Below are 20,247 nucleotides of genomic sequence, written 5' to 3' on the forward strand. Positions count from 1 at the left end.
TTTTTTTGAGACAGGGTCTTACTCTGTTGCCTAGGCTGGAGTGCAGTGGTGGTGTGATCTCTGCTCACTGCAGCTTTGACCTCCCAAGGCTCAGGTGATTCGGTGATTCTCCTGCCTCAGCCTCCCAAGTAGCTGGGAATACCGGCATGCACCACCATACCCAAATTTTTGTATTTATAGTAGAGATGAGGTTTTGGCATGTTGCCCAGGCTGGTCTCAAACTCCTGGGCTCAAATGATCCACCCACCTCAGCCTCCTAAAGTGCTGAGATTACAGGCATGAGCCACCACGTCCAGCCTAAATTTAAGTGAAATCTTATCTGTAAGTGGATTTATTTAAAACTAAACTGGCTGGGTTTGATGGCTCACGCCTGTAATCCCAGCACTTTGGAATGCTGAGGTAGGCAGATCTCCTGAGGTCAGGAGATCGAGACCAGTCTGGCCAACATAGTGAAACCCTGTCTCTACTAAAAATACAAAATTAGCTGGGCGTGTCCCCTGTAATCCCAGCTACTTGGGAGGCTGAGACAGGAGAATGGCTTGAACCTGGGAGACGGAGGTTGCAGTGAGCCAAGACTGCACCACTGCCTGGGCAACAAAGCGAGACTCTGTTTCAAAATAAATAAATAAATGTAAGTGGACAGGAAGGAAACATGGCAGTAGGGTGCTATCTATTGAACCTGAGTGCTGGAACACACATGTCCGTTACATTCTTTTCTGGACGTTTCTATATGATGTAGAAAAGTGCTTCTTTATTAAAAATGCAGACCTACAAAAAGAAACCATTAAAGAATTGTAAATGAGGTAGGCAAATGTTTGCCCTTTACCACTGGGCTCTGGACCTCACGGACTTGAACATGATTCTGTCCCATGTCCTAGTGTGGCTGTATGTGTCTCTGCAGGGACCTCCATCCCTCCCGTCTTCCACATCAGAATGCTGGTGCTCACAGCTTCAGGTTCTGCTCAAATGCTGCCTCGTCTGTCCCCCAGGCCTCCCCACACCGCACCCTGCCTGCACGGTGCTTAAACTTCACCTCCCACACCTAGCACAGCCTGCCAGGTAGCCCTATTCCTTACAAACTGGCTCTTGGGCCACTGAGCCCCCCACCCCATCTTGTTTTGTTTTGTTTTTGAGAGGGAGTCTTGCTGTGTTGCCCAGGCTGGAGTGCAGCAGCGTGATCTCAGCTCACTGCAACCTACACCTCCCAGGTTCAAGCGATTCTCCTGCCCCCACCTCCCAAGTAGCTGGGATTACAGGTGTACACCACCACACCTGGCTAATTTTAGTTTTATTGTTTGTTTGCTTTGTTTTTTGAGATGGAGTTTCGCTGCTGTTGACCAGGCTGGAGTCCAGTGGTGTGATCTTGGCTTACCACAACCTTGGCCTCCCAGGTTCAAGCCATTCTCCTGCCTCAGCCTCTTGAGTAACTGGGATTACGGGCATGTACCACCACGCCCGGCTAATTTTGTATTTTTAGTAGAGTGGGGTTTCTCCATGTTGGTCAGGCTGGTCTCGAACTCCTGACCTCAGGTGGTCCGCCCACCTCAGCCTCCCAAAGTGCTGGGATTACAGGCATGAGCCACCACACCCGGCCTAATTTTTGTATTTTTAGTAGAGATGGGGTTTCACCATGTTGGCCCGGCTGGTCTCAAGCTCCTGACCTCAGGTAATCCACCCGCTTCGGCCTTCCATAGTGCTGGGATTATAGGCGTGAGCCACCACACCTGGCCCCGTCTTGTTTTTTTTTAGAGATGAGGTCTCACTGTGTTGCCCAGGTTGGACTTGCGCTCCTGGACTCAAGTGATTCTCCTGATTCAGCTTTCCAAGTAGCTGCGATTATAGGCGCACACCACAGCACCTGGCCTGGCATCTGCAGACACCAGGAGCTGCCCCTCCCGTCACTGGCTGACTCACCTAGGTGGGCAGGGCTCCAGGCTGCAGGCCTCCTGGGGTTCTGGGCGAGGCAGCCTCTGGCATTGGGTGTCCAACAGGATCTCCTCCTCCTCATCCTCCCCATGGGCCCGGGCACAATACAGGATCCTCCGCATGACCCCTCCCCCACAGCTCACGCTGCAGGCCGCCAGCTTGTACTGCCACCTGGAACACACTGAAGTCAGGAACCCCAACAGCCCCAGGGCCTGGGAACCCAGGGGAGTCAGGTCTCCCCCTTCATTTCCCCAGACCAGGAAGAGACAGGAAGCTGGGAAGGGCCTGGAGAGGTTCTCTTTCTGGAGGCCCCCTTGTGTCCTCACCAAGAGGCTTGGCAGAGTGGACAGAACATTTGGACAAACCCATTTTACAGAAGGGAGAAGTGAGGGCAAACGACAGATGTCGTATCCCAGAGACAGTGGGGACAGGGGTCCAGGCACCCAAGGGCCCTGCGTGTCTTTCTTGAACAGTGATCCCAGCACCACTGCCCTGGAGCCCACCTCGCTAGCTCTCCCCTCCTCCCCTCCTGCTGTGTTTGGCTGCATCACACTGAATACCATCCATCAAACTGCATTCCCCCTCTGTCCTATTATTATCTGTCCTCTTTTCCCCCTCCGTTTGCTCCAGGAGGTCAGGGACATTTCTCTGCCTTGTTCTCTGCTGTGTCCCCTAGCTCCAGGACAGCCCCGGGGTCTAGGTGCTCCATAAAGAGCAGGTTATAAAGAAACATCCCAGCAACCACGTGTGCCCACAGCATCCCAGATCCTGTGCAATGTACTTTACACGCATTGCATCTAGCGTGCATTTTACACTCATTGCATTTAGCATATACTTCACATGCATTTAATCCTTTCATTAACCACCCCCCCCCCGCCCAGTCTTCTGGGGGCACAATATGACCTGCTCCCACTGGTGAGGACACTGAGGGTCAAAAGATCCGGCTTGGAGGTGAGGGAAGAGCCAGGATGCAGACCTAGAACCCCCTGTCTCCTTGGGAAGGGGCCCACCTGGCAGGGCAGGGCTCTGGGCTGCAGTCTTCAAAGGGGCTGGGCCGGGGCTCTGGCCCGCACTTGGAGTGAGATAGGGGGATGGGGCGGCCATGGTCTAGCCTCACACAGTGCACAGCCAGCGGCACCTGCCCCCCTCCGCAGGTCACCGGGCATGGAGCCAAGGCTCGGGTCTCCCACCTGCAGGGAGAAGGCCAGCACTCTGTAGGAGGTCACATCCCAAGGCCACACTTTCCCCTGCACAGTCTTGCTCCCCTCACTCACCGAGCAGGGCACGGGACAGCCTGGCAGACCTCCCGCCGGCTTCCAGGCTTGCTTGCCAGGCCACACAGCTCCTCCTGGACAGGCACCCTGAGTGCAGAGTCCATGCACAGGAAACGCAGCTCCATCAGGCCTGCGTGGACGAAGCAGAGACCCGGAGCCCCAAGGGGCGGGCTCAGCAAGGACCGCAGCCTGGGCTCACTGGGCAGCTCTAGCACGTAAGGCCTGAATGGGTTTCAGTCCTGGCTCTGCCACTTACCAGCTGTGTGACCTCAGACAACTGACTTAACCCTCTGAATCTTAGATTTAAAAAAAAGATAAGTGGCCGGGCGCGGTGGCTCAAGCCTGTAATCCCAGCACTTTGGGAGGCCGAGACGGGTGGATCACGAGGTCAGGAGATCGAGACCATCCTGGCTAACACGGTGAAACCCCGTATCTACTAAAAAATACAAAAAACTAGCCGGGTGAGGTGGTGGGCGCCTGTAGTCCCAGCTACTCGGGAGGCTGAGGCAGGAGAATGGCGTAAACCCGGGAGGCGGAGCTTGCAGTGAGCTGAGATCCGGCCACTGAACTCCAGCCCGGGCGACAGAGCGAGACTCCGTCTCAAAAAAAAATAAATAAATAAATAAATAAAAATAAAAAATAAAAAAATAAAAAAAAGATAATGGCATCTACCTTGCAGAGTCATTTATAAAGATTTTTAAAAGGGGAGATGAAAAGTGCCTGGCACATAGTAGATACTTGACAAATGGTAGCTGTTATTGTTTACTGAGAGGCATTATAAGAATTGCAATATGGGCCGGGCACAGTGGTTCACGTCTGTAATCCCAGCACTTTGGGAGGCCAAGGCGGGCGGATCACGAGGTCAGGAGTTCGAGACCAGCCTGACCAACATGGTGAAACCCCGTCTCTACTAAAAATACAAAAATTAGCTGGGTGTAGTGGTGCGCACCTGTAATCCCAGCTACTCAAGAAGCTGAGGCGGAGAATCACTTGAACCCAGGAGGCAGAGGTTGCAGTGAGTCAAGATCACACCAGTGGACTCCAGCCTGGGTGACAGAGCAAGACCCCATCTCAAAAAAGAAAAAGAAAAAAAAATCTCAATATGAAAATCTCTGTGTCTATCATAAAGATGTTATTAGGGCCAGTTTTCTCAAGTCTCTCCTTTAGGAATAGCCTCCAAAGAAATAGGCAGGCTCAGTGGCTCATGCCTGTAATCCCAGCACTTTGGGAGGCCAAGGTGGGCGGATCACCTGAGGTCAGGAGTTTGAGTCCAGCATGGCCAACATGGTGAAACTCCCTCTCTACTAAAATAAAATACAAAAATTAGCCAGGTGTGGTGGCACATACCTGGAGTCCCAGTTGCTTAGGAGGCTGAGGCATGAGAATCGTTTGAACATGGGAAGCGGAGGTTGCAGTGAGCCAACATCACGCCACTGCACTTTAGCCTGGGTGACAGAGGGAGACTGTCTCAAAAAAAAAAGAAAAGAAAAAAAAAAATCTCTTGGTTGGGCACAGTGGCTCAAGCCTATAATCCCAGCACTTTGAGAGACTGAGGCAGGAAGATCACTTGAGCTCAGGAGACCAGGCTGGGCAACATAGGGAGATCCCATCTCTGCCAAAAATACAAAAATTAGCAGGGTATAGTAGCTACTCAGGAGGCTGAGGTGGGAGGAAGCCCAGGTGGCAGAGGTTGTAGTGAGCTAAAATTGCACTGCTGCACTCCAACCTGGTGACAGAGCAAGACCTTGTCTAAGAAAAGTAAAGAAAAGAAAAGACAAGAAAAAAGAAATCTCTTTTTGGTCTCGGTTTCAAACAGGCTGACATTTTACTGAGCAAGTGGTTAGGGTTTTCGTTTAAGAACATGGTGTATCTTCTCAAGCCCATTAGGATGGCCATTATAAAAAACACAGGAATAGGCCAGGTATGGTGGCTCACGCCTGTAATCCCAGCACTTTGGGAGGCCAAGGCAGGCAGATCACCTGAGGTCAGGAGCTTGGGACCAACCTGGCCAACATGGTGAAATCCCACTCTACTAAATAAAAAAATTAGCCAGGCATGGTGGCAGACGCCTATAGTCCCAGCTACTCAGGAGGCTGAAGCATGAGAATCACTTGAGCCCCGGAGGTGAAACTTGCAGTGAGCCAAGATCGTGCCACTGCAATCCAGCCTCGGCAACAGAATGAGGCTCTGTCTCCAAAAACAAATAAAAATAAAAAACAGAAATAAAAAGTGTTGGCAAGGATGGGAGGACATTGGAACTCTTATGCACCATTGGTGGAAATGTAAAATGGTGCAGCCACTGGGGAAAACAATCCAGCAGTTCCTCAAAAATTAAACATAGAATTCTCATCTGACCCAGCTAGCACACTTCTGGGTATACACCCAAAAGAACTGAAAGCAGGAACTCAAACAGATATTTGCACACCCATGTTCACAGAAGCATTATTCACAATAGAATAGCCAAAATGTGGAAGGAAGCCAAGTGTCCACTGATGAAAAAATGGATAAACATATAAAGGATACACTCACGATGGAATCTTTTGCAGCCTTAAGAAGGAAACACACGTGCTACAACATGGATGAACTGTGAGGACATCACACTCAGTGAAATCAACCAGTCACGAAAAGGTAAATGCTATAGGATTCCACTTCTACAGGGTCCCTGGAATTGTAGAATTTGGAGACAGAAAGGAGAATGGAGGTTGCCAGGGGCTGTGGAGGAGGAAATGGGAGTTTGTGTTTCACAGGGACAGAGCTCCAGTTTGGGAAACTGGAAAAGTTCTGGAGAGGATGGTGGTGATGGCCGCACAACAATGTGACTGTGCTTTTATGTTACTGACGTGCACGGGGAGAAACAGTTATGATGGTAAATTGTATAATATGTGTGTTATACTACAATAAAGCAAGATTGGGAAAATAGAAGAACGCTGTGTATCTTTTTTTTTTTTTTTTTTTGAGACGGAGTCTCGCTCTGTCGCCCAGGCTAGAGTGCAGTGGCGCGATCTCCGCTCACTGCAAGCTCCGCCTCCCGGGTTCACGCCAGTCTCCTGGGACTACAGGCGCCCGCCACCACGCCCGGCTAGTTGTTTTTTTTGTTTGTGTTGTTTTGTTTTTTTGTATTTTTAGTAGAGACGGGGTTTCACCGTGTTAGCCAGGATGGTCTCGATCTCCTGACCTCATGATCCGCCCGCCTCAGCCTCCCAAAGTGCTGGGATTACAGGCGTGAGCCACCGCGCCCGGCCTAACACTGTGTATCTTAAAGCTAAGGTTTCTCTGCTCGGGTCGTCAACTGGGGCCCCCTCTGGCCGCTCTGCCGGGGCCATCAGGAACGGCTCTCGTGCCACACTGCCCGGCATTATTGTCTTTTCCTACTTTTCAGCCAGTCAGCGCTCACATTTGAAGTGGCTGTCAGCTACTATACTTAATCTCCTTGTATTACCGCGTGTTCCCATATAGTCTGGATTTTCTGCAATCCACCTCAAATGCTTTTTAGAAGGAGGCAAGAGGCAAGTGGATAAGAGAGTTACCATGAGTGCTGGTCCCCAGGAGCATCCCGGGGGCCCTCACCTCGCCCACAGGAGACGGAGCACGGCCCTGCCAGAGGGGTCCACACGTGTGCAGCTTGAGCCCCTGTCCTGATGCTGCCCCATGGGGAGGGAGCCTCCTCCCCTGCAGAGATGGCATCCAGCTGTGGGAAACAGCAACAAGTTCATGGGTCTGGGACTCCTCTGAGCACCCAGCGACCCCCGTCCCAATCTTCTCAGGAGGCAGCAGAGAGAGCAGGAAGTGGCATGTGCACACCAGGGCTCCCTCCCCTGCTCCCTTGGCTCCCCGGTCTCCCGGCGGGTGTCCTTGCTGCACACCCTACCTTTGCAGGCTCCTCAGCAGCATGAGTGCTCACTGTGGGCCTGGTCGAGAGCTGGGAACCAAGAGCGGGACGTGGGAGCATGACTGGCCCTGCAATCCCCCCCAGCCATGAGGGGTGAGGGTTGCCAGCACCCAGGCCAGAGAGCAAGGCCAGTCAGCCTCCAGCCCCTGGACACTGGGCGGGAGCCCGGCAGCATTTCTCTGCACAGCAGCCGCATTATACTCTCCTTAGATGCTTCTCTCAGCCCGGCTTGCAAGGGGAATGGGAGCCTCCCGAGGGGCCCTGAGCCCTCTTTCTAAGCTTCTTTTCTGAGCAGGGGTGGCCCTCAGACAGCATTCCCACAGAAGCAAGGTGTTTTCGCTCTGGCCTAGAGGACAATGGCGACGGGTGCTCTTCATTCTCCCAGCCAGGTAAAGGACTCAACAGCCCCAGCCACTCTCATGCCCAGGGCACTCACATGGCCCCAGCCTGGAGGGCATGACATCCCGACACAGGGCTCAGGGGCAGGCAGCTTCTCATCTATGGAGTCAGGCCCTTCAGTCGCTGGAGCCTCCAGGCCATCTGCCCCCGGCACACAGGTCTCGTTCTGCAAGGCCGGGCCTGCTCCACTGGCTGATGTGCATGGGCTGGGTTCTGACACCTCCCACCTGAGGATGGCATGAGACAGTCATCAGGCCTCTGCCACTCAGTGGAAGGTACAGCCCAGCTGCTAGGGGCAGGGAGGCAGAGGACCTGCTCCCCAACATCCAGGAGCCCAAAGCGGGGCCCCACAGAGAAGTGAAGCTCAGGGTCTCTCCCTGAAGCACTGCGTTCTCCATTCATCAGCCAGCAGGTTCCCATTCAACAAGCACTCACTGCTCAGCAGTCCGGCACCCCACCTGCCTCCAGGGTGCAGAGACAGAACCTATCCCTGGCCGGGCGCGGTAGCTCACACCTGTAATCTCAGCACTTTGGGAGGCTGAGGTGAGCAGACTGCTCGAGCCCAGGAGTTGGAGACCAGCCTGGGCAACATGGCAAAACCCTGTTTCTACAAAAAATCCAAAAATTAGCTGGGCTTGGTGGTGCACACCTGCCGAGGCAGGAGGCTGCAGTGAGCCAAGATCATGCCACTGCATACCAGGCTGGGTGAGACAGCAAGACTCTGTCTTAAAAAAAAAAAAAAAAGAGAACCCATCCCTCCTACCCTCCAGAGGCAGAGACCGACCTCCAGCCAGGCAATCACTGACTCCACGCACCATAGCAGGTGCAGAGAAACAGGTGCCACATGGAATCAGATCACCAGGTTCAAGGGTGGCCAATGGGTTTCAGCTGTGAGTCAGCCCCGCGCTGGAGTGGCTGGCTGGAGAGCTGTGTTGAGAAGGATTCTGAGGCCCTATCTGGCCTCAGCGGGGAAAAGTGGTGATTGCTTTGTCTGCCACAGATGAGGGAGCAGGGAAAGGAGTCCAGAGCTATGAGTGGGCCACCAATGATCCAGACCAATCCCCTCCCACCGGACAGGTCACAAAACTGAAGCCCACAGGGGAGGGGACTTGCCCTGTCACTCAGCTGGTTAGTGGCAGGGCAGGATGATAAGCCACTGTCAACTTGGACACTGAGGGGATGAGATGCAGCCATGTGGGCACGGTGGAAATGGTGGTGATGAGCAAGTGACATCTCCCACTCCGTTCAGTTTGGCCTCATCCTCGAAGCCACTCCCTCCCCAGGCAGGTCGGCATCCCCATTTCAGAGCAGGGGCTCGGAAGCTCAGAGAGGGAAACGATGGGCCCAGGTTCTCCTGGGTAGTAAGGAACTCTGACACCGGCACTCACAACCACCAGGTGACACTGCCCATCACCCTGGATGGTGAGGCTCCACCAGAGGCCTCGGGAGGAGGGGATTCTCAGAAGGACTGGGGCTCAGCACAGGGACGAACTCTGCCAGGGAGGCCCTCTCCCAGGCCCACCTAGCCCTGGGCTCACCTGGCGGGGCAGGGCTGGGGGTTGCAGATTTCCACTGTCACAGCTGGCTGCTGGGCCCCTGCTCTGCACCGGGCTGGGGGCAACGTCTTCAGGAGGCTGTCCTGGGCCTCCACACAGCGCACTGGCCGCTCCCGCAGGCCACCCCCACAGGAGACACTGCATGGGCCGAAGTCTCCCACCGCCCAGCTGAGGAAGGAGACAGAGCGTTGGGGCCCTGGCCAGGTCCCAGGCTAACTTGGGGTGATGGAGTGGTGGGTGCTGACACACTTCCCCTGGTCTGGGACAAGGAATGGGCACTAGGACCAGCCTAGCCTCTCCAGGTGTCCCCAGGCTGCTGGACAGATGGCTGAGCCTGAGGACACCCGAATCACATGCTGGTGGGCAGCTGCCCTGTCCTGCACCCAGCAGGGATGGCCTTGTCCCTAACAGTGTGCCCATCAGGTGCAGTGACAGCCAGGGGCTTTGCACCAGAGCTCCCCAAGTCTCCCCACAACCCTCCAGGTTGGCAATCACCTCCATCTCGCCATGAGCGCCTGAGCTCAAGAGAGGCCTCGGTGACCCAGACAATGGCAGCAGGTGTGGGTCCCACTGGGCTGACATTGTCACCGTGTCTGCCCTGAGCCTCAATGTCCTCACCTGCAGAAGGGGGCACTCACAGAGCCCCCTCGCAGGGCTGTGAGCAGGCGTAGTGAGAGCCTGCACAGAAGCAGCTCAGCCCAGCCCTGCCACATGGGCCCCATAGGCCAGGGACAGAGCCCAGCAGCCCCAGCAGAACCCTCTCTCCCACCGGAGCTGCACAGACAGCACCACACTCACTACGGAGGGCAAGGTTCGAGCACGCAGGCCTCTGGCCACGCTGGTGGCTGCTGGCTCCCTTGGCACCGGGCAGTCTCCACCAACTCCTTCCTGGCCTGGTCCAGGCAGCTGTAGTTTACCCAGCGCAGCCCTGGGAGGGAAGCGGGAGGGCTAGGCTACCTCCCTGCAGGGGTAAGCCATGCTGTGGGCGAGCCTTCCCTGGGTCTCACCTGCCCCACAGCTCACCGAGCAGGGCCCACGCACAGCGGCCCACACCCAGGCCTGCCGTGGCTTAGGCTGGAAGTAGGTGAAGGTGATGTCTGGGCAGGTGAGGTTGCCATACTCCTCGCCGTACCGCCTGTAAACCTGCATACAGACAAAGAGCTTCAGGCCTTGTCCAGTGGGTTCCCTGAGGGTCACTGTCATGGTCACCTCCCCTGGGAAGTCTCCCAACTTCTTCCATCCCTATAATCTTTTGTTCAACAAGCAATCACTGGCCAGGCACAGTAGCTCATGCCTGTAAACCGAAAACTTTGGGAACCTGAGGCAGGCAGATCACTTGAGCCCAGAAGTTTCAGACCAGCCTGGGCAATATCGTGAGACTCCATCTCTATTTTTAAAAAAAGTTAAAAAATCAGCTGGGCATAATGGGGCACGCCTGTAGTCCCAGCTACTTGGGAGGCTGAGGTGGGAGGATCACTTGAGCCCAGGAGGTCAAGGCTGTAGTGAGCTGTGATAGTGCCACTGCACTGCAGCCTGGGCGATAGTGAGACCCTCTCTCAAAAAACAACAAAAACAAAAATAATGACAGGCAATCGCCGACACTGACCTGTACCAGGCTCTGGGTATAGCACAGTGCACAGGACACTAGCTGAGCCACAAGGAGCTCTCAGTGGGTTGGGATAGGGGGCTGGGGACAGGTAATTGGTAGGTTAGGGGATAGGGTATTCAGGCAGCACAGAGAAGGCTCCCTAAGCTGGTTGGGTAAAGGACAAAGTACAATGGAGGAGGCAGGCCCACCTTAGGCTGAGCTAAGGAGCCCAAGAAGGGCTAGGGCAGGGCCAGCACAGAAGGCTTCTGGAGCCAGAGCTGAGGCCTGTGGGGTTGGCAGAAAGAAACTGGATCCCTGGGGCCCTGTGGCCGGCTACTGGCTTGGGCCTGGCCTGGAGAGCACTGGGAAGAATTTCAGCAGGTTCCTGGGCCTGAGGCTCTTCAGGAGGGTAACTGGGTCCTGTGCCCAAGGCCAGCCCAAGAAAGAGGCCAGCCTGGAGGCCAGAGCCCAGGGCGAGGTGACATTCAGCACCTGCCCCCTCGATGCCCACATCTGGCCACAGCCGCAAGCCTGTGTTGGTTACAGTGGGGCTTCTCAGGCCCAACACAGGGAAGTCTTGATTCAGGGAATATGCAGAGAACCCAAGAATCTGCTCTTTTGCACACCGCAGAGGATGACGGGAGAGCCACTCAACAGCCAGCATCTGGAGACAATGTCCCAGGCAAGGGGAGGGGAGGAAGGGAGCCCTATCGGGGTAAGGGAAGGGATGAGCCACTCACAGGGGCTTGCTCTGGCCTGGCCTGGCCTGATACCGGGGAGGCCCTGCTGTCTCTGGCAGCTGTAGGGGCAGAGGATGCTGCCAGAGCAGCCAGCTGGGGCCGCTGAGACTGGGCCCCTCTCCCAAGGTTCTCAGGTCTGTTTCAGCCTGCGCTCATGTCTCTCCACCCTCCACGTGCCTTCCTCAGCAAAGCACCAATGGGGACATACGGGGGCGAGCACACATCACCAAGGACACACCTGAACAAGGCGTTCCAGTTCCCACGCACTCTACCCCAAAGAAGCAGTGGGAGCCAGCATCTGTTCTCAGCATCCTCAGCACCAAGGCCTGCTCCCCAGATGCCATTGCACCTGAGTCCATGCCTTCATCTCCCCACAAACCCACACAGTAGGACCTTCCTTCATCCCTCCCACACTGACACTGTTCCCTTGGCTATACGCTTCCCTCCCTGCTTGGCCCGGCAGTATCTGCTCATCTGAGACCTCAGCTCCATCACTCTTTCCCGGGGAGCCCCGGACCCCTGCCTGGGGCCCTCCAACCTTACCTGATCCCAGAACTGCAGGGCCTTCTTCCACAGGCTCTGGGCACAGGCACATTTGGATATTTATTTGTGGGACCCTAAGCCCCTGGAGGAGCTAGCTGCATTTCACTTAGCATGGGGCCCAATACATAGTGGGTTCCCTGTAAGTGGCCACTGAATGAATAAATGAACGAATCAGGGAATGGATGGATGGACAAACGTGCAAGCAGCCATAGCCCCCAAGAAGAAGCCCCCACTGGCCTCCCCCAGGCTCTCCTGTTAACCTGGATCTCAGCATCTTCCTGGAGGGGTCCCAAGATGCGGATCTCCTCCAGGTGGGGCAGCCGGTCCTCGGTGAGGGCCACTCTGTACTCGACACGGCCATCCTCCAGGAGGGAGGGGTAGGTGGTGTTAGGGGAGATGCTCGTCTTCCCAGCCACGACGTAGCGCCCTCCGATCCTCACCGCTGTCGGAGAACCAGCCCTGTTAGCCGTGTGGAACTGAGCACCCATCCTCCTCACAGGCACGTCAGTGACTCTCCTTCCCAGGGTCCCCAGCCCTCCTCTAAGGAGCTGCAGGCATCTGAGCCAGAGACTTCCTCACAGCAGAGGCTCTGTGCCTCTTTCCACAACCTGGTGAGTGCCATGAGCAAGTGCACTCATGCACAGAACTCGACAGGCTCAGGGCTCAGGGACCCCACGGCAAGGGCCGGCAACCAAGGCTTCAAAGGTTAGGTGCAGGCACACTCCAGAAAGAAAAACCCACTGTGGCCCTGAACAGCCAAGAAGCAGCCTTGCCCAGAGAGAAGCCCGGCCTTTGCTGTTGGCTCCCAAGAGGAGACACAGGTCACACCAGGCAGAAGTGTCTTCCTTTAGGGCGGGGGCTGGCTGTACCAGAAAGACCAACTATGTGATTTAGGATAGAGGCTTTGGGTCACCAGGAGACTGAGAATATCCACATGGTCAATTAGTCAATCATGTCTTTGCACTCAAATCCCAGTAAAGACTCTCAACTCGGCCGGGCGCGGTGGCTCAAGCCTGTAATCCCAGCACTTTGGGAGGCTGAGACGGGCGGATCACGAGGTCAGGAGATCGAGACCATCCTGGCTAACATGGTGAAACCCCATCTCTACTAGAAAAAAAAAAAATACAAAAAACTAGCCGGGCGTGGTGGCGGGCGCCTGTAGTCCCAGCTACTCAGGAGGCTGAGGCAGGAGAATGGCGGGATCCCGGGAAGCGGAGCTTGCAGTGAGCCGAGATCCGGCCACTGCACTCCAGCCTGAGCGACAGAGCGAGACTCCGTCTCAAAAAAAAAAAACTCTCAACTCCCACTCGGTGGGCTTTCTGTGTGGGCAATACTCCATGTGTTTGGCCACGCTCCAATGCTAGAAGGGTGTCACATCCCTGAGACATCAGGCCTCCTGTTTGGACCCTCCCAGACCCTGCCTGCATCTCTTCCCTTGGACAATTCTACCCCATGTCCTTCTGGAAGGAGCCACAGCCACATGCCACAGCTCTCAGTGAGCTCTGGGAGTCTTCCTAGTCAAGCCTGAGGGTGGTTTGGGGAACCCCTTGAACTTGCGAGTGATGTCAGAAGTGAGGGCATCTTGGGGACCGTGTCCTGCACCTTTTCAGTCTAGCTAACTGGGTGGGAGTCCTCCAGTCAACTCACCCAAGTGTGTGAAGAGAGGCCTGTGGTTGGCAATGTAGACACTGGTCAGGTTGGGGGTAACCGTCAGAAATGTGACATATTCTAGAAAGGATAAAAGAAGGAAAGATGCGTGGACCTCACGGCCACCACATCGCAGACAAAGGGAGCTGATCTTAGCTGGTCGGGAAAAACTGAACAATGCCATGGGGCTGGCTCCAGCAGCAGTGAGTCCTCTGTCAAGGGGGCAATTAAAAGCAGGCTGGAGGACCACCTGCCAAGGCTCTGCCCTGGCTGGGAGAAGGGACCAGGGCCAAGGTTCTCCAGCACAGTGGGGCACGCCAGAGGGAGGCAGGGCTCAAGTCTCTGCTCTCCGTAGAAGCACTGGCATTTACAAATGATTTTTGACCTCGTATATACACCAAAGTCAAAGATTTTCCAAGTGTAACTACCATCCCTCTCATTCACTTGTGTCCCTCTCAGTGGGATTTCTTGAGCAGGAGAGAAGAGGCTAGCTGCTACAGAATGCATGATGTCCGTATTATTACTATTATTTTTTTAGAGTGTCCCGCTCCTTTGCCCATGCTGGAGTGCAGAGGGATCTCCGCCTCCCGGGTTCAAGCAATTATCCTGCCTCAGCGTCCCGAGTAGCCAGGACTACAGGCGCCTGCCACCACGCCCAGCTAAGTTTTGTATTTTCAGTAGAGACAGGGTTTCACCATATTGGCCAGGCTGGTCTTAAACTCCCGACTACAGGTGATCCACCCGCCTCAGCCTCCCAAAGTGCTGGGATTACAGGCGTGAGCCACCACACCCGGCCAATGTCACTGGCAGATCAGGCACTGACATCCCATCTCTGAGTCTCAATTTCCCATCTGTGAAATGGAGATAATAGCAGTAAGCCCCTCCCTGGTCACTACAAGGATTCAGGGAGATAATTGGGAAATACCAAGTGTGTTCCTTGGTTCATAATTCTGTTTTTTTGAGACAGAGTGTTGAGCACAGCTACAGTGAGCCACCATTACTGAGGCACCACAGTCTCAGCAACATCAAGGCCAAAATCTGAGCCTGCCACAGGAGGGTGGCGAAGTGGAAGAGGGAGATGCTGACACTGCAGGAGGCATCCAGGGCTGAGTGATGTGCAGGCCCTGTGACCTGAGCAGCCTCTGCACCAAGGCTCTGGGCTGTGGCCGTCTTGGAGGCTGGGGGAAGCCCAGCCTCTGCCCTCAGGGAGGCTGCCTACCTCTCGCTCTTCCAGCTGTGAAAGAGCCGTTCCGTGGGCTGCACGTGCTGTTGTCCCCACCACACACCTGGCACACGTCCCGTACCTGCTGGGAGTCCATCCTGCCATCACAGCCAAATGTCTATGCAAAGGAAAGGACAGGGGGCCGGTGTCACTGGAGGGTGCTGGCCTCAATGACACTGCAGCCCTGCCAGCTCTGAGGTTCTGGGATCCACAAAACCAGCAACACTTCTGTAGCACCCCAACACCTACACAGGAAGCAAGCTTAGAGAGCTCAATGACTTGCCCAAGGTCGCACTGCAGCCCTTAACCCAGGCTGACTCCAAGTCCAGATCCTTTTCCCCAGCACCCCTCCCCTGCAGACTGCACTGCAGCTCCACTGGGGCCAGCACCCACCGACCTGCCCCCAGGAGCCTTCCAATAGGACAGGCAGGCCCCAGGGCCGTCGCCAATGTCCACACATGCCTACCCTGCAGCTGCCCGACACGCACAGGCTTAGGGTCCCGTCCTCCCGGGGGCCACTTGGCATACACCGGGTCCCATCCAGGAAGCTGTCTCCACGCTTCATGATGAAGCTCTCGCCAATTGCCCGGCACATGTGCCTGCACTGAGCATCCCCTGGGAGGGCAGGGTGAACAAGGGGTCCTGAACCGAGCAGGAGGGGCAGGCTCTCCAGCCCCCACCCAGCTTCATCCTTTGCATATGGGGCAAGGGTTTCTATCTTCCCCCCATCCTACCTCCTAAGGCAATAATCCTAATCACAATCCTAATCTACTCTAATAACTAATGGTATTGAATTATGAACCAAGGCTGGGCGCAATGGCTAATGCCTGTAATCCCAGCACTTTGGGAGACCAAGGCAGGCGGATAACGTGAGGTCAGGAGTTCAAAACCAGCCTGGGCAACATGGTGAAACCACATCTCTAGTAAAAATACAAAAAAAATTAGTCGGCGTGGTGGTGCAAGCCTGTAGTCCCAGCTACTCGGGAGGCTGAGGGGCAAGAATCCCCTGAATCCCAGAGGCAGAGGTTGCAGTGAACTGAGATCGCGCCACTGCACTCCAGCCTGGGCAACAGAGCAAGACTCTGTCTCAAAAAAACAGAATTATGAACCAAGGAACACACTTGGAATTTCCCAATTATCTCCCTGAATCCTTGTAGTAACCAGGGAGGGGCTTACTGCTATTATCTCCATTTCACAGATGGGAAATTGAGACTCAGAGATGGGATGTCAGTGCCTGATCTGCCAGCGAGGCCTGGCCACTATGTGATCCACAGTCTGTGGGACACCAGAGCCTGAGCCGCTTTGCCCAGTGCTGGAGGGATAGGAGGCCAACCCCCCACGACTCTACCCTGTCTGAGGGTCTCCAGGGCTGGCTCCTCCCCTGACCCCACACTCCGCAGGCCTCACCTTGGCTGTGTGGTACAGCAGCACCCCAGTGGTAGAAGGAGGCACTGCCAGGGGAGGAGTGCAGCGGCTGGCTGTCGGTCCTGGCACACTGTTCCGACATGAACTCCAGCTGGGTCTTCTCACAGGCCTGGCCGGGAGGAGGCAGAGGACAGGCAGAGGAGGGGGACGGGGGGGTGTTGTCACTGGGAGACTGCATGGCACCCTGCAGTGTGGGATCAAGATATGGGTATGGCCTCAGCTCCAGGCTGTGCCTCAGTTCCCTGCTCTGTAAACCGGGGTGACAAAAGTGCCTGCCCCTCTCTATTGATGGGAAAACTCCGGGGAATCTGTAAAGAACACAGGGCAGCAACAAAGAAAGCCGGGAAAGAGTATTATGCTGAGAGCCTCTGCTTCCAAGGCCTGAACTCAATAAAACAGTGATGGGGATGTATATTCTTTAGGTAGTGCACCTAGAGGCAGGTAGCCAAAGCATGGAGCAAAGACCTCACCACTGGAGCCTCTGCACTCAGGCAGGCGTCCTGGACTTTTATGCACTGACAGAAGATAATCGGAGTTGACTCCCTGGACGGGAGTCAGGGAGTCAACACTGACCACGCTGCCTCCACGAAATCCTACCACCCTCTGCTCCAGCCAAAGACCCTCCCCTTGCGATCTGGGGAGGTCTTGGGGGCCCATTTGGAGAAGAAGGAAAGGGAGGGTCTCACCATACAGAACGTGTAATACATATAGGGCCAAACCCACACCCAGGGCCATCCAAGCAGGGGACAGAATGTAACTCAATGCAAAAAAAATCTTTCTACCATTGCACACCACGAAGATGGCCAAAATCAAAAAACAGAAAACAGGCCGGGCACCATGGTTCACACTTGTAATCCCAGCACTTTGGGAGGCCGAGGTGGGTGGATCACCTGAGGTCGGGAGATCCAGATCATCCTGGCCAACGTGGTGGAAACCCTATCTCTATTAAAAATACAAAAAATTAGCCAGGCATGGTGGCATGTGCCTGTAATCCCAGCTACTCCAGAGGCTGAGGCAGGGGAATCGCTTGAACCCGAGAGGCGAAGGTTGCAGTGAGCCAAGATTGCACCACTGTACTCCAGCCTGGCAACAGAGCAAGACTCTGTCTCAAAAAAAAAAAGTCAAACATAGAATTCCCATATGATCCAATAACTCCACTCCTGAGCATACTGCCAAAAGAATTGAAAACAGGGATTCAAGCATGTACAAGCACGTTTGTAGCGGCTCTGTTCACAGGAGCCAAAACGTGGAAACACTTCCAATGTCCATCAGCAGATGACTGGATGAAAATGTGGTCTATCCCTGCAGTGGAATATGATTCAGCCAGAAAGAGGAATGAAGTGCTGACACAGGCTAAAACACAGGTGAGCCCTGAGGACGTGCCACTGGGGGAGGAAGGCAGGCAGGAAGCACACCTGTTTTCCGGCCCCAGGTACGTGGCATGTCTGGAACAGGTCAATCCACAAAGACAAAAGGGAGATCAATGGCCGCCGGGTGGCGGAGGGGAAATGGGGAGTGACAGCCTACCATATGGGGTTTACTCCAGAGTACTGGAAACATTCTGAAACTTTCACACCTGTAATCCCAGCACTTTGGGAGGCTGAGGAAGGCAGATCACGAGGTCAGGAGATCAAGGCCATCCTGGCTAACACGGTGAAACCCCGTCTCTACTAAAAATACAAAAAATTAGCTGGGCATAGTGGCGGGTGACTGTAGTCCTAGCTACTCGGGAAGCTAAGGCAGGAGAATCGCTTGAAGCTGGGAGGCAGAGGTTGCAGTGAGCTGAGATAGCACCACTGCACTACAGCCTGGGCAACAGGGTGAGACTCTGTCTCAAAAAAAAAAAAACAAAACAAAACCTCCTCTGCAGCCATGCAGCAGGGCACTGTACTCCTAGTGGGGAGGTTCTTCCTGCAAGATGTGCTCTGGAGGGCAAAATGGCACTCAGGGAGGGAGGCGGGATACTTCAGGGGCTCTGTGGACATCAGCAGGACTGGCCTGGTTTACGAACGGAGTTCCCAATGTCCTTCTCTCTCTTTTTTAATTTTTATATATTTTTTGAGACAGAGTCTCATTCTGTCACCCAGGCTGGAGTGCAGTGGCCCAATCTCGGCTCATTGCAGCCTCCACTTCCCAGGTTCAAGCGATTCTCATGCCTCAGCTTCCTGAGTAGCTGGAACTACGGGCGCCCGCCACCATACCTGACTAATTTTTATATTTTCTGTAGAGACAGGATTTCACCATGTTGGCCAGGCTGGTCTTGAACTCCTGACCTCAGGTGATCCACCCACTCTGGCCTCCCAGAGTGCTGAGATTACAGGCGTAAGCCACGTCACCTGGCCCCAAAGTCCTTCTCAAATGTGTCCTGGTGTGAACCACAGATGGTCACTTTGGCTCCCCCAGGGCCCGGTGCCACCAGCTGCCCCCTCCTGCCCCAGGAAGCAGGCCTACCTGAGTGTTGCACATCTCGGCCTGGAGGTCAGCACCAACACACGCACGCCCCCCAAAGGCAGGTCTGAAAATGCCCAGGAGACAGGAGGGTGACCACTGCCTTCAACTAGGGAATGTGGTGTGGCCACCCTCCCTGACAGAAGAGCACCCCTCCCCGCGGTACCTGGGGTTGTTGCACTGCCGCCTCCTGGTGACCACACCTCCTCCACAGGAGCGGGAACAAAGACTTTGGGGACCCCAGCTAGACCAGTGCCCATCCACCGCTGCTATGGGGGTCAGCTCCACCAGGGAGCGGCAGCGACCCTTGGAGCACCACTGCAAGGCAAGGACGGCCTCATCTCGCATCCCACGGCGACCCCAGCACAGCGACACCCAACACACACAGGGAGTCCCCCAACATACTCAGGGGTCTCTCAGCACACACAGGGACCCTACCCACGGTGACCCCCAAACACACACAAGGAACTCACCCATATGGATCCCCCAACACACAGGGATCTCCAACGCACACAGAGACCCCCCCAACACACACAGGTAGCCCAGCAACATGGATCCCCCAGACCACGGGGATCCCCCAATACCCAGGACCCCCCAACATACACATAGAACCCCCCGGGGACCCCCTCGACACACAGGGATCCCCCAACATACACAGAAGGACCCACCCACAGGGGCTCTACCCTCACAGGGATCCCCTTACACAGGGATCCCACCCCGAGACACCCCATATCCACGAGGACCTTCACACAGGGACCCCACTCAAAGGAACCCCATACCCATGGGCACCCCCCATACCAACAGGCAGCCCACACTCCCATTCTGCATGGGAGTAAATGCTAAGGGAAAGAGTTCAGACCACCAACAAAGGAAAGTCACCAAGGCCAACTCCAAGGCTCTCTGCCCCATACTGGTCCTGCCTCCCCACCTAAGAATAGGGCAGTCTGGCTGGAGGCGCCCATGTGCACATGCTCACAGGAGCCCGCTCGTTCACTCTTGGCTCTGACCTTCTCCACGCCACATTCTGTCCCGTCCAGGAGAGGAACAAGGAGGCGGCTGCAGCTGCTTTGGTCCAGCGGGTCTGTGTGGCAGGAGAGGGCCTGGCACATATCCTAGGAGGGTGGACAGGTGGCAAGCTCAGGGGCCACCAGGGCCTTCCAGGTCAGTGTCCAACCTTAACTGTCCCTCCCAGACCGCAGGACACACTGACACAGCCAACACTCTACGCTGCGGGCACTGGTGCCCCCAAAAGACAAGGCATGACCGACCCATCGATGGGGAACTGGGACCACGACCAGGTCCTGCCACACTTTTGGGGGCCCATGGAAATGTGGTTTTTGTGTCTTTTTTCTTTTTTTCTTTCTTGTCACTGACGAAGTTCAGCAGGGAAATGTTTTAATTTTTTTTTTTTTTTTTTACTTTTTGTTTATCTGAGACGATTTTGCTCTTGTTGCCCAGGCTGAAGTACAATGGCGCGATCTCAGCTCACAGCAACCTCTGCCTCCTGGGTTCAAGCAATTCTCCTACCTCAGCCTCCCAAGTAGCTGGGAATACAGGCACGCGCCACCACGCTCAGGTAATTTTTTTTTT

The 20,247-nt window shown here is 55.1% G+C and overlaps 1 protein-coding gene across 1 annotated transcript in view; it reads right to left on the reverse strand.

The window, feature by feature from the left end:
• Positions 1–20,247, reverse strand: part of ADAMTS13 (ADAM metallopeptidase with thrombospondin type 1 motif, 13) — a 39,430-nt gene that overhangs the window by 7,719 nt on the left and 11,464 nt on the right. The window contains 15 exon segments of the mRNA XM_011931141.1: positions 1,915–2,097; positions 3,201–3,330; positions 6,768–6,888; positions 7,526–7,715; positions 9,027–9,212; positions 9,843–9,972; positions 10,052–10,187; positions 12,176–12,357; positions 13,563–13,643; positions 14,782–14,902; positions 15,251–15,399; positions 16,192–16,318; positions 18,661–18,724; positions 18,824–18,975; positions 19,665–19,769. Of these exon segments, the coding sequence (XP_011786531.1) occupies positions 1,915–2,097; positions 3,201–3,330; positions 6,768–6,888; positions 7,526–7,715; positions 9,027–9,212; positions 9,843–9,972; positions 10,052–10,187; positions 12,176–12,357; positions 13,563–13,643; positions 14,782–14,902; positions 15,251–15,399; positions 16,192–16,318; positions 18,661–18,724; positions 18,824–18,975; positions 19,665–19,769 (2,057 nt within the window).

Source organism: Colobus angolensis, unplaced genomic scaffold, assembly GCF_000951035.1.
Source record: "Colobus angolensis palliatus isolate OR3802 unplaced genomic scaffold, Cang.pa_1.0 Scaffold9, whole genome shotgun sequence".
Taxonomy (NCBI): domain Eukaryota; kingdom Metazoa; phylum Chordata; class Mammalia; order Primates; family Cercopithecidae; genus Colobus; species Colobus angolensis.